This window comes from Phyllobates terribilis, unplaced genomic scaffold (genome assembly GCF_046119375.1).
Source record: "Phyllobates terribilis strain yellow unplaced genomic scaffold, ASM4611937v1 Scaffold_2__4_contigs__length_985480577, whole genome shotgun sequence".
NCBI classification, from domain to species: Eukaryota; Metazoa; Chordata; class Amphibia; order Anura; family Dendrobatidae; genus Phyllobates; species Phyllobates terribilis.
The window spans coordinates 861,767,969-861,782,948 of NW_027362762.1; the positions used below are offsets into that span (position 1 = coordinate 861,767,969).

Genomic DNA, 14,980 nt, shown 5'->3' on the forward strand with positions numbered 1-14,980 from the left:
CAACTATCACTGCAGTTCTCCACCAGTAGGGCCATTATGGCAGAGTGACCTGACAGAAGCCTCTCCTCAGTGCAAGACATATGAAAGCCCGCATAGAGTTTGCTCAAAAACACATGAAGAACTCCCAGACTATGAGAAATAAGATTCTCTGGTCTGATGAGATGAAGATAGAATTATCACCAAAAAGTTCTAAGCAGTATGTGTGGAGAAAACTAGGCACTGCTCATCACCTGCCCAATACAATCCCAACAGTGAAACATGGTGGTGGCAGCATCATGCTATGGGGATGTTTTTCAGTTGCATTGACAGGATGAATGGTTGCAATTGAAGGAAACATTAATGCGGCCAAGTACAGAGATATCCTGGATGAAAACCTCTTCCAGAGTGCTCTGGACCTTAGACTTGGCCAAAGGTTCACCTTCCAACAAGACAATGACCCTAAGCACACAGCTAAAATAACAAAGGAGTGGCTTCAGAACAACTCTTTGACCATTCTTGACTGGCCCAGCCAGAGCCCTGACCTAAACCCAATTGAGCATCTCTGGAGAGACCTGAAAATGGCTGTCCACCAATGTTCACCACCCAACCTGACGGAACTGGAGAGGATCTGCAAGGAAGAATGGCAGGGGATCCCCAAATCCAGGTGTGAAAAACTTGTTGCATCATTCCCAAGAAAACTCATGGCTGTACTAGCTCAAAAGGGGGTTTCTACTCAATACTGAGCAAAGGGTCTGAATTACTTATGACCATGTGATATTTCAGTTTTCCTTTTTTAATAAATTTGCAAAAATTTCTACGTTTGTTTTTTTTTCAGTCAAGATGGGGTGCAGAGTGCACATTAATGAGAAAAAAATGAACTTTTTAGAATTTACCAAATGGCTGCAATGAAACAGAGTGAAACATTTAAAGGGGTCTGAATACTTTCCGTACCCACTGTATGCTCACCCCCATCTTGGTATATGCCCCCATCCTTGTATATATGCTGGCCTCCCCCTATCCTTGTATATATTCTGCCCTCACCCATCCTTGTATATATGCTGGCCTCCCCCCATCCTTGAATATATCCTGGCCTCCCCCCCCCCCCCATCCTTGTATATATCCTGGCCTCCCCCCATCCTTGTATATATCCTGGCCTCCCCCCATCCTTGTGTATATCCTGGCCTCCCCCCATCCTTGTGTATATCCTGGCCTCCCCCCATCCTTGTATATATCCTGGCCTCCCCCCATCCTTGTATATATCCTGGCCTCCCCCCATCCTTGTATATATCCTGGCCTCCCCCCATCCTCGTATATATCCTGGCCTCCCCCCATCCTTGTATATATCCTGGCCTCCCCCCATCCTTGTATATATGCTGGCCTCCCCCCATCCTTGTATATATGCTGGCCTCCCCCCATCCTTGTATATATGCTGGCCTCCCCCCATCCTTGTATATATGCTGCCCCCCCCATCCTTGTATATATGCTCCCTTCCCCAGTCCATGTATATACTCTCCCCCCCAGTCCATGTGTATATTCTCCCCCCCCAGTCCATGTGTATATTCTCCCCCCCAGTCCATGTGTATATTCTCCCCCCCAGTCCATGTATATATTCTCCCCCCCAGTCCATGTATATATTCTCCCCCCCAGTCCATGTATATATTTTCCCTACACCAAGTCCATGTATATATTGTCCCTCCCCCACTCCATGTATATATGCTCTCCCTAGTCCATGTATATATGCTCCCCCCCAGCCTGCTAACGCCGCTGTTCATTGCATATTTAAAAAAAAGAAAAAAAAAACATAATAAACACTCCTACTCACCTTCCTTCCTCTCCCACGTGGCGTCCTCTCTTGTAGCCGGCAGATGACTCCAGCGTCCTAGCGACGGGGGCGCATGATGTCACTGCCATGCACCCAGTCGCTTGTACGCAGACGTCAGCTGCTAGCTGCTGGCCTCTGATTGGCCAGCAGCGTGTATTGCAGCGCACAGGCCTGGCAAGTTCGTGCGCTGCAATACACTTCAGCTAGATGTGCGTCCGAGAACGCACATCTAGCTGAAGTAGTGGGGCTGGCGTCGGCACTGGGCGGGCTCAGAGTTCTCACCTGCCGGGTCTGATCCAGTAGCGCTAGTGCTGGGGCGATAGCGTGCGTGCCCATGGGGAGGGCTCTGCGTGCCCCCTCTGGCACGCGTGCCATAGGTTCGCCAGCACTGTCCTAAGTCATGTGATAAGGCTCGTTAAAGGGTCACTATTGACTTTTAGGATTGCTACTTCTTGTAGGTGGCACTAGAGTTCTGGTCCTCTTCCTCTCTGAAGAGACATTTAACATTCTGCAAAATTCATGAACCGTGTACACCATTTTTAAGAATTTGGCGCAAGAAACTGCAACAAATACCACAAGACAAAGAAAGAAAATTGTATCTATCCCAAATGATGAATCAGGGCCAAAGTTTTTATTTTCTAAATACAACCTTGTCCGTTTTTTTTTTTTCTTTTGCTTTAAATCTGACTATATTGCGTCTCTGGATGAACATGGAGACGGCTGCTGTCCTTGAGTGCTTGGGCTGTTTGTGCTTTCAGAAGGTTGAAACAATGGAATTACCTCTCAATTCATGTAAAAGTCACTTAAAATGAATCTGCCTGCATGGTTTCAGCCCCCCAAACTATGCAGTGTTACTTCAGGCAAATGAGCCGTCAGTCAAGAAGGCAGGGAACAGAGCTGGAGTGACGGAGGCTTCAGATCTACCAGAGCTCTGGAGCCAATTCAAACGCTGATTTCTCAGTAGTGCTGGAACGCACTGGCCATTGCATTTACAGTCGTAGTGAAAAGTTTTGAGACTAACACTAATTTTGATTTTCGCACAGTTTACTGCTTCAGTGTTTTTGAATCTTTTAGATGTTTCTACGGTTACGGAAGTACAATTATAAGTTTTTAAACTGTTTTTGACAAATACATCAAATTCAAGAAATGCTCAATGCTTAGTGTTGACCCTTATTTTTCAAGACTTCTGCAATCTGACCTGGCAGTTGGATGTCCATTTCTGGCCCTAATCCTGACTGGCGGGAAACCCACTGTCTATTCATTGCTTGGATGAAAAGCAACCCCGCACATTTATGGTCTCTGAGGTTTTTCTTTGAGAAAGGTGGCTTCTCTATTGCCCTTATTGATGCCTCCAAAAGCCTTTTTTATCATGAGAAATTGCGATAAACTCCAAGCACTGATTAGGAGAGAATGGGCGGTCATCAGTCAGGATTTGGCCCAGAAACAGAACAAAACGCCAAAGGCTTGAAAAATAAGTGACAGCCCTGTAAATGAATGAGTCTTCACATAAACTTTGATGTTTGTCCTCATAATTGTACTTAAGGAACCATGGAAACATCTGACTAAAAGATCTAAAAACACTAAAGCACCAAAGTTTGTGGAAACCAAAATTTGTCAGTCTCAAAACTTTTGGCCACAACTGTACACTGAAAGATTTTTGTGAAATAAGTGTTCTTAATTATGCTTGTTCTTGATAATCTTTACCTGTAAACTATCTGCTGACCGGCTCGGACTGGCCCTCAGGAGAACAGGAGAATCCTCCGGTAGGCCCCTGTGAAGGAGTACTAATTAATAGTGCTGTTACACTTGATTAACAATATGCAGAAATAGGTATAATCTAATCATTCATTAAACAAGCCAGCCAAGCTAATATTACATAGAAGCAAAATGTGAATTTGTGTACTCGTGTCAGGATTATTTTTGCATGTAGCTGAACAGTGAGCCCCCAAGAATCAATCAGTGTTACTGGTGGGCTTTTGGCAACCCGTCCGACACTGGCTGGGGATTACCTATTGAGCGAGCCATATACTTGTTCATCCGGTGAAATCTTTTGTGTACCGCAAAAGATCATCGTTCTCGGTGATGCATTGTGCCGTGTAAACAGGACTCTCACTGCCGAGAACTTTGGCAGCCTATGGGCACTGAGCAATCTATTTCTGAGCTATTGCAGATTGCTCAGTGTGCATCGTTTACTTTGGTCTGCCTGTGTAAACAGGTAACAGTTTAACAGTTGACAGTCGTTTAGTGCTGTCAGTCGGTCCATGTAAAAAGACCCTTACTTTCGCTGTTGACAAACAATGCTTTGTGCAGGTCTATTCTGAAGAAAGTGAGCTCACTTCTTTTACAGTGTCAATGGTGTTATGGCAACTTTGCAGCTTGGGCATCACATACAATCACAGTTATCGGCATTTGTTCAAGGGTAGATTCTACAATGGTCAGTGTGAAGATAATGCTTTTGCACAAATGCAACGTGCTGCCTTCAGTGCCACTGGCATATGCAACCTTTGAGGAGTGTCAAATGGTGTCCTGCAATGCTGCTGGATTATTGCTTAATGATAAGTAGAGATAATGCAAATATGGAATTTAAGGCCACGTTCAGTATTTGGTCAGTATTTAACATCAGTATTTGTAAGCATAAACCATGAGTGGAACAGTAAGAGGAAAAGTATAATAGAAACACTTGCACCACTTCGGCATTTTTCACCTGCTCCTGGTCTTGGCTTACAAATACTGATGTAAAACACTGACCAAATACTGAACGTGTGAACGTTCCCCTCTGCTTTCAAACATGCCACAATCACCCCTTTCCTCAAAAAGCCATCCTTCAAGCCGACAGCTATGTCCATCTATTTCCCCATATCTCTGCTCCCATTCGCTTCCAATCTCTCACCTCTCATCTAATTCACTCTTCGACAACCTACAATCCGGCTTTCGTCTCCACTATTCCACTGAAACTGCCCTGACCAAAATTACGACTACTGCCAAAGATAACAGACAATTCTCTATACTCCTCCTTCTAGACCTGTCTTCTGCCTTCGATACAGTTAACCACTGCCTCCTAATACAAATCCTCTCTTCTTTTGGTGTCAAAGACCTTGCCTTCTCCTGGATCTCCTCATACCTTTGCAACCACACATTTAGTGTCTCCCACTCTCACACTACCTCCTCATCCGGCCTCTGTCTGTTGGAGTCCCTCAAGGCTCCGTCCTAGGACTGCTACTCTTTTCCATATATACCCTTGGCCTCGGACAACTCATAAAGTCCCATGGTTTCCAGTACCATCTGTATCCTGAAAACACACAGATCTACCTTTCTGGCCCAGACGTCACCCCTCTGCTGTCCAGAATCCCCGAATATCTATCAGTCATAGCTTCCTTCTCCTCTCGCTTCCTCAAGCTCAATGTGGACAAATCTGAGCTCATTATCTTTCCTCCATCTCGCGTATCTTCCACACCTGATCTATTTATAACAATAAATGACATCACGCTTTCCCCTGTACCGGAAATCCGCTGCCTTGAAGTAAGCCTTGACTTTGCCCTATCCTTCAAACCGCACATCCAAGCTCTCACCATCTCATGTCACCTCCAGCTCAAAAATATTTCCAGAATCCGTCCTTTCCTAAACCCTCAATCTACTAAAATGCTTGTGCATGCCCTCATCATCTCCCGCCTAGACTACTGCAATATCCTTTTTTGTGGCCTACCTGCTAACACTCTTGCACCTCTCCAGTCCATTCTTAACTCTGTTGCCCGACTAGTTCATATCTCCTCGCTACTCCTCTGCTTCCCCCCTTTGCAAATCCCTTCATTGGCTCCCAGTTCCTCAGCTTATCCAGTTCAGACTACTAACACTGACCTACAAAGCTGTCCATAACCTTTTTCCTCCGTACACCTAAGAACTCCCGATATCTTCCCTCACACAATCTCCCGATATATTCCTTCACGTAATCTGCAGTCCTCCCAAGACCTTCTTCTCTCCTCTACACTTATTTGTTCCTCATCCAATCGCATCCAAGACTTCTTCCGAATATCCCCCATCCTCTGGAATTCTGTGCCTCAATACGTCCAATTAGCCACCACATTCGGATCCTTCAGCCGGAACCTGAAAACACATTGCTTCAAGAAATCTTACAACCTGCAATGACCGTGCTGCTGCCTCTCCACCACCGGAGCTACTACAATCCCCCCAACCTACTGTCTCCTTCCCACCCATCCTATAGATTGTAGGTCCGCGAGGGCAGGGTCCTCTTCCCTCTGTACCAGTCTATCATTGTTAGTTTGTTTACTGTAAGTGATATCTGTATTCTGTATGTAACCCCTTCTCATGTACAGCACCATGGAATCATAATAACATCACAATAATAATAATAACGTGGCCTAAAGACAAAAAAAGCATTTTCTTTTTAATAAAATAAATTAATCTCTGCATTCTTTCCTTTTCCCTTCTGTAATTTCCAAAGAAAAACCAATCTCGCATTTTCAATGTCATTTTTTTTGTGTTCAGTATCTGAAAATTACCTAAGATTAGTTAATCGGGTCTCTGTTACAAAACCTGTGTTTGAATACTTTATTTTTTCAAGGATAGTTAACCTCATTTTTTTTTTTTTTACTTTTATAAAACTGCTTTTTATATTTTGTTCCGAAAAGCACTCAGATCGCAGGTGTTACTGGTTCACTTGTAAGTCACGCATGCCTTTATATAACTTCTAGATTTTTTGGCAATTATGAAGATGTGCAGGCGCTGCTTGTTCTGCTTCTTTTCTATCTCATTTCACAGAGATCTGTTTTCATAAGGCATTAACAGGTCTAACAAATGTTTTGGAGCACCAGTCACATCGAGAGGCTGTTACTTGGCAACCGTGACGTTGCTTAAATTAATTAGTCTTAAGGATGCAGCATATTTATAATTTCCCAAGAGGTGATGAGAGCAAATACACGAGGGGCTCACTGCGAGATTAGCAGAGTAATTATCGGGAATCATTACATTACTCCATGGCAAGGTGTGTGCTCAGTGACTGTACAGTGCGCGGCATGATCGGCCAGACACCGCCCAGATTTATTAAGAAAAGTCATGGATTTGTATTATCATTGATGCTGTATTGAACAATGCACAATGTATTTCTGAATTATACAGTATAGAAATGCCTGAGCCCCATAGGGTCTTTTTTTCCTACTAGATGGTCTTCAACCTTTTCCCAGGAATATAAGATGGATGAACATTTTCCAAACCTGGCAGAACTCTCCTATCATCAGATGTACAGGTGCATCTCACTAAATTAGACTATCATCAAAAAGTTAATTTATTTCAGTTCTTCAATACAAAAAGTGAAACTTATATATTGTATAGAGTCATTACAAACAGAGTGATCTATTTCAAGTATTTATTTCTGTTAATGATTATTGCTTACAGCCAATGAAAACACAAAAGTCATTATCTCAGTAAATTAGAATATTTCATAACAGCTTGCAAAATGTTTTTAACCCCTTCGCAACCTTGGGTTTTGTCGTTTTTGCTTTTTCGTTTTTTGCTCCCCTTGTTCCCAGAGCCATAGCGTTTTTATTTTTTGGACAATATGGCTATGTGAGGGCTTATTTTTTGCGGGATGAGTTGTACTTTTCAACGTCATTACTAGTTTTACCATATCGTGTACGGGAAAACGGGAAAAAAATTCCAAGTGCGGTAAAATTGCAAAAAAAGTGCAATACCACAGTTGTTTTTTATTTATTTTTTTTACCACGTTCACTGAATGCTAAAACTGACCTGCCATTCTTATTCACCAGGTCATTACGAGTTCGTAGACACCAAACATGTATAGGTTATTTTATATTTAAGTGGTGAAAAAAAAATCCAAAATTTGGTAAAAAAAACTAAAAAAAAATAGCGCCATTTTCCGAGACCTGTAGCGTCGCAATTTTTCGTGATCTGGGGCTGGGTGAGGGCTTATTTTTTGCCACTAGGTGGCGCTCATAGCGACGAGATCATGACAGCCACAGGCGTCTGCTGCAGACCCTGGGTTGTCATGCACGCCCATCGGCGACCTGCGATCACGTGACGGGGTCGCCGATGGGCGGGGCTTATGACGCGCAACCCGGAAGCGCGCGTTAAATGCCGCTGTCGGAGATTGACAGCGGTATTTAACATGTTAACAGCCGCGGGTGGATCGCGATTCCACCCGCAGCTGTTGCGGGCACATGTCAGCTGTAAGAATCAGCTGACATGTGCTCGGTTCAGTGAGGGCTCAGCGCAGCAGCCCTCACTGAACTGGGGGTACGCAAATGTGCGTACTAAGACGTCATGGGTTGGAAAGGGGTTTAAAATCCGAAATGTTGGCCTACTGAAATGTATGTTCAGTAAATGCACTCAATACTTGGTCGGGGCTCCTTTTGCATCAATTACTGCATCAATGCGGCGTGGCATGGAGGTGATCAGCCTGTGGCACTGTTGAAGTGTTATGGAAGCCCAGGTTGCTTTGATAGCAGCCTTCAGCTCGTCTGCATTGTTGGGTCTGGTGTCTCTCATCTTCCTCTTGACAATATCCCATAGATTCTCTGTGGGGTTAAGGTCAGACGAGTTTGCTGGCCAATCAAGCACAGTGATACTGTTGTTTGTAAACCAGGTATTGCTACTTTTGGCAGTGTGGACAGGTGCCAAGTCCTGCTGGAGAATGAAATTTCCATCTCCAAAAAGCTTGTAGGCAGAGGGAAGCACGAAGGGCTCTAAAATTTCCTGGTAGACGGCTGCGCTGACTTTGGTCTTGATAAAACACAGTGGACCTACACCAGCAGATGACATGGCTCCCCAAACCATCACTGATTGTGGAAACTTCACACTAGACCTCAAGCAGCTTGGATTGTGGCCTCTCCACTCTTCCTCTAGACTCTGGGACCTTGATTTCCAAATGAAAATTGGAACTCTGTGACCTTGTGGAGTGTGTCAATGACTGCCTTCTGGACATCTGTCAAGTCAGCAGTGTTCCCCACGATTGTGGAGCCTGCTGAAACAGAATAAGGGACAATTTTAAACGCTTAGGAAGCCTCTGCAGGTGTTTTTTGTTAATTATTTTAATTTACTGAGAATGACTTTTGGTGTTTTCAGTGGCTGTAAGCCATAATCATAACCATTAACAGAAATAAACACTTGAAATAGATCACTCTGTTTGCAATAACTCTATATAATGAGTTTCAGTTTTTGTATTGAAGAACTGAAATAAATTAACTTTTTGATGATGTTCTAATTTAGTGAGATGCACCTGTATATGAGGGTCTTCTCGCCTCTCCCCTGATAGGTTATATCCTGGGAGAAAAGAATTGAGCATCTGGAATTCGAACATCCAGAAATGTCTGGCAGCTGCTTCCTCCTTTCACCCATTGAAAAGTCATGAATGCTCAGCCCAGCTCTCGTGTATGGAGCAGTTGGGAAAGATGGCTCTCTGTCGAACTAATATTCAGTTGACCGTTATCTCGTGTATGGCCAGCCTAATTGCATTAGGTGTATGTCCAATTTTTGATCGGCATATGAAGGCCGTGAAGTTGGCAACCCGAGGAAAACAATTCCTTTTTTTTTTTTTTTTTTTATTATAATATATACAGACTTCTACTCCTTCATAAATGGTCAATAGTTAATATTAACCAACTTTTTAACACTGGGTTAATGTTTTGTTTAGAAGTAGGTACCGAAGATTGCAGATCATAAAATATACTTAACATATATTAACATTTCTAAACTTTTCCTAATTCCTTTGAAACTTAATAAATTGATTATACAATATTAGGCCACGTTCACACTTCAGTATTTGGTCAGTATTTCATATCCCTTATTTATAGGCAAAATCAGGAGTTCAACAATCAGAGGAAAAGTATAATAGAAACACGTCACCACTTCTGCATTTTTCACCCACTCCTGGTTTTGGCTTACAAATACTGATGTAACATTCTGACCAAATACTGAACGTGTGAACATGGCCTTAATAAGAGATAATTATTTTTATTTAAAGCTGGAGTCAGTACTATATTCTACTGACTGGACTCAAAACTAGCTCCATCTCCGCCGACCTTTAGCACATTTGGGGGGGAAATAGGATTGGGTCATACTGAATTTCAGCATTGTAGGTTCTTTGTTCTGAAGGGCAATAAGCCCCCGCTATTGGTATCTGGCAGTGTCTTATTTCCCTCTCCCCATTATGCACACCTACACACTCGCCCGATGGGGGAATTCATGTGTATGGGGAGGTCGGGAGAAGTAGGTGTAAGTGATGAGTTTCTGTGGCCAACGTTGCAGTATAACTAAAGAAATGAGCCGGAACACGTGCTGGTATAAGTGCAATGTGTAGGTGCACATTCACACTGTGGACATATTTATTTACTGTATTTCCTCAGCATTGCAGTATTTAAAACCAAAAGGGGTCCATACCCTTTCCAATCTGGAGTATATGTTTGATATGTGCATAGGGAAAATCTCTTGATGTATATGAATGTTGTATGAGCTGAACATAAGCAACTCTATGCTATTCAATGCACATATGGCCCATTGACTCTCATGGATAAAAAAAAAAACACTATACCAATACTCTTACACTTTCCAATACAGTACAATAAGGTATTCCAGCACATACCACCCAGACATTTGCCAAAAGAATGTCATTTTACATTTATGGCGAAAGGAAGGACCCCCAGATAAACAGGAGAAGGTACAGACTCAATGCAGCTGTAATGTGCAGGATAGCTAATGTATAATGAATGGTTTCTAAATAATTTCAACCCTCTACTAAAGTGGGGAGTCCCAAAGTGTGAATGTCTGACTGCTCTATTAACTTCTCTGTCTGTGGCCATGGTTGAGCGAATGTGTGACTACTACAATAGAGGTCCCAACACTCGGATCCCCAGTGATCATACATTTACCACCTGTCCGGGTATCGGTGATGAATTCTTGTCATCATATGCAATGCAATTATATTACAATTTTATCTCCGCACAGGAACATTTTTTTTATCTTATAAATGTGGCCCTGCTGTGTACTGTGTAATGGCCGTGTCTGACCGTGCAGGGACATGGTCTGATCATACCACAGCTCCTGGACAGGGGAGGAAGCTGAAGAGTATACAGACATTACAGCACAGGATCACAGCTGATTGTTTCTGTGAGGTAAAACATGTTTTTAAACAGGGAGAGAAATGTTTTACCTCAGAACAAAGCAGCAGCTTGTAAAACTTATTTTTATTCCAAAATCTATTGATTAAAATGTACTTTGGTCATATGAAAACCCCTTTAACACCATGACCCTCTTTTACCGAGGCCGACAAATAGGTTAACCCCTGCAATAGCAGCCTCATGGGTCAAAGAATGACCTGATCTAAGTTCCTCTTGCAATGGCCTCCTTGCTGGACCCCATCACTGGCCGTTACTACTCTAGACTAATCTTCCCAAACAAAAAAGCACACCTTTTCTGGCGTGAAACATTCGTCAAAAAACTGTCCTAAGGAGATAAGATCACCAATAATCCAATGTGGATCGCTACTTATTTCCTGGATCCCTCTTGTGGTTTTTTATGTCTTTTCCTTACGCCGGAAGTAATAACTAAAATGTTCCTTTTTAATGAGGTGCTGCTGTTATGTAATTGTAGGTGGTTAATCATTTCGGTGCACATTCGTTATAAAACTGCTTGTGACTTTGATGCAGCCGGTGATGGATTTCTTGGGATATTGCGCTGGTTGTTTGGCCTTGTGTGAGCCGTTTTCACATTAATGCCCTAACCTGTTGTCATGGAAACCCCGGCCGATTCTCGTTCCGAAGCTAAATGTATGGCTTCCTCCCTCTAGAATATCCATCCTGTAATCCCAGTGTGTAAGAACTTTCTCTGTGACCTTCACTTTCCTCTTTTTTCTGTTTTTAGGTCAGTCAGCTGGGAGTGTACAAGGCCTTTGTGGATAACTACAAATGTGCCCTGGAGACGGCGTTGAAGTGCAGCCAGTGTAATAACCAGTTTAATAAAATCTCGGAGGTAAGGCTGTGAATATCTGGTCGTTTCTTCTGGCCCCTGTTGGGGCATTTGTACTTTAGTTAAAGCAATTTTAGGATGCAACGGAGAATGTATGCGAAAAAAAGCAATTCCATTCTCCTTCACCCCCCCCCCCATTTAGGCCCCACTAAAAAAAAACCGCAAAAAAAAATACACGTGGCACATGGGCATCTAATTGGTGAAAGTCTAGCTTTGTAAATTGATCCCAATATGTTGTGCCTTATTTCCTCCATGCAATTCATGGATAAATTGACAACTGTGTGTTTCCAGTTGGTTGAGGGGTGTCCTTGCACTGTCTGACAGTGTCCAAAGACTGTGTATCAAAACCCATTTGATATGATATGGGTTAGAGGTTGCCCACTGCTGAAGGAAAATTCCAAGAATGGTTCAGTGGGGGTGTTAAAATAATAATAAAAAATAAACCTACTTCTCTACCGCTTCTCCATACGGTGCAGCTGTCCCCCTCCCAGTCTTCTGGTTAACTCTTCTGATCCCTGCAGCCAATCAGAGGCCATGTTCCGTGTGAGCCCGAAGAAACTGTCTCCTGGCTCTATCGTTCTTTTCAAACGGAATGTGACCAGTGATTGGCTGCAGTGGTCACTTTTTGCCACCTCCTCCTGGAAGCTGAAGCCAGGAGAACTGCCAGAAGACAGTGGCAAAATTTAGTACAACAAGGAGTTAAGACAGGTTAGGTTTTCTTTTTAGGAAGACCCCCTTATCATTAGTTAGGAACTTTAGCTGATTGCAGGGGGTTTCACTCTACAATTAGTTCTTCCAGCAGAGATGATCATTAGGGAATAATCACTGTATTGTAGGGAAAGTGAAGTATTACACCGCGCCAATAGGTGCATTTCATGAGTGCTAGCAAGACATTTTGTTTGAGCCGTACCGTAAAATTTCCATGATTGCTTGTGTTTTTTTCAGTCTCCTTTAATGTGTATTTATGCAGTTATGTTTATATCTTGTTTGAACCCATTTACCTGAATATAAATCTAAGATGAAAAATGGTAAATGATCATTTGTATTATTATCGGCAGCGGTCTTCCTGCATGTTCAGAAATTGAATGGCTAGGTAATGGTCGCAAACCTCTTACATCCCAATTCCTAAGTGATGGTTGCTATAAAAGTGTGGTTTCTCATCGAGCATGAACCAATTAGACCTTTTATAAGTTGTATACCATTACAGTGGAATAAAATGGTTCCACTAAGCATATTTTCTATAATACGGTTCCTCCTTGTGTAAGGAGATACTTCATTTATAAAGTGCTTACACCTTGTACTACAATCAAATTATGTGGAGATAAAGTATGAAGCAAAACTATCTATTCTCTACAATTCATCCCCCCAAACCATCAGCCTTGCGTAATTTCATCTTCGGTGGTAGCGGGGTGTTGCAACTACAGTAAGCGTAGCAATAACAGGCCATTACGTGTAACAATAAGGATAAGTGAAGGTTATGGTCAGCTTTGCTCAGGGATCACAGAACACCCAGGAGTGCTCTGCAAATTCTGCTTCCTTGGGTTAGGTTACAGAAAGTGGTGTGATTTTCAGCTCTTTGCGCACGCTCTTTGATGCCTTTGACATGTTTTTGCATAGTGTCAGCATATTCTGGCGACTGGCAGCCATAGTATACCGAAGACACTAAAGCAAAAATAATGGCTTAAAAATCAAATGTACTGCATTATGTTCAATTTCCTTTTCGGAATGATTTCAGTTTCTTGACCATTCTAGTATTGTAGAACCCATGGAAGAATATCTTATTGGGGGAACCTCTACCAATTATCTCAAACTCAAGACAAATCCCCTAACGTTAGACTACTAAATGAATGAAGCTCAAAAAAAATATATATATTGCTGCTTTCCACTTATCTCGTATTCAATAGGATAAGTTGTAATTACTAGTTGGATAGCTGTCCGACCACTAAGATCAACAGTGGTTAGCAGAATGAGGACTTGAATAAAAGTATCATTGACCCATGTGCGCTGCTACTACATTAGTCTTTATAGCATTACCAGACACAGCTCATTGATGTTCACCGCTACCTCCGACAGTCCCAAAAACTTAAAATTGAACAGCAGTGCATATTTAAGACCACCACCCTATTAAAATGGGACACAAACCTTCCAGTTTTGGCGACTGATGAATGTCTCTGTGAATAAACCCCCCAAACTAGTAGTTAACTCTTATACTATAGATAGGTGATAATTTGCTCTAGCTGGAACATCCATTTTAAATCTATTTATTCTTGGCCTCTTTTCTTCAGGGCTCTGCACCCAGGCCCTGACGCCAGCCAGGGTGAGGATCTTGTGTGCTGGCCCTAAATGACCTGATATGGCAGAGCAACCTGTCGCCAATGGCTGCCATACTTGTGCAAAAGCACCTGGCAGTGGCATAACTACAATACATGTCACCCTATGGTGCTGTCTATACAAGTTCAACATTTGTCCAGAATCACTGACTGTACTGCCAACCAGGGCTGTGGAGTCGTTAAGCCAAACCTCTGACTCCTCAATTTCCCTGACTTCCGACTCCCGACTCCACAGCACTGCTCACTACTGAGCGTGTACATAAAGTGCAGCACAGATTCATCGCAATTAAAAGCCTAAATCCTTAGATCAGGAACAGAACAGACATTTATAGGACATTTCATAACTTTCCCAAATTCTTATGAAAATATTTACAGCACAACCTGCATTGTACTACTGTACCCAATTTATTACCTTATATATTTTAGGAGTCTGAGTCGGTCCATTTTATACCAACACCGACTCCACAGCACTGCTGCAAACCCTTGTCAGGAATCCATAAAACCATGGCTGGGAAGCTCTCACCTAAATGCAAAGTCCGCCATTCACTTTGGATGGTAGAGCGACCAAAGTAACTTTAGAGAGTATCATGAATGAGTCCGTTAAGGGACCTTATTCTTTAGGGCTCCACCTTCCCTGATGGGTGAAAAGACAGCAGGTGTCAGCTATATGTTATAGCTGACACTCTGCTACAGCAGCCCTGATCAGATTTAGCACCAATAGCTGCCGTTTAACCATTTGGATGCCACTGTTAATCAGGACAGTGGCAAGTAGATGGTGATCTGAGGTAGAGGGCTCCATCTTTATTCATATCGGCACCCCTTGATCACAAGTCTTTTTAGCTGCCATAACAGCCCA

General features: G+C 42.8%; 1 protein-coding gene across 4 annotated transcripts in view; it reads left to right on the plus strand.

Annotated features, from left to right (window-relative positions):
- Positions 1–14,980, plus strand: part of ABR (ABR activator of RhoGEF and GTPase) — a 424,780-nt gene that overhangs the window by 265,997 nt on the left and 143,803 nt on the right. For all 4 annotated transcript variants that reach the window (XM_073667980.1, XM_073667981.1, XM_073667985.1 and 1 more), the window contains one exon: positions 11,690–11,797. In XM_073667980.1, the coding sequence (XP_073524081.1) occupies positions 11,690–11,797 (108 nt within the window). The remainder of the gene's footprint in view (positions 1–11,689; positions 11,798–14,980) is intronic.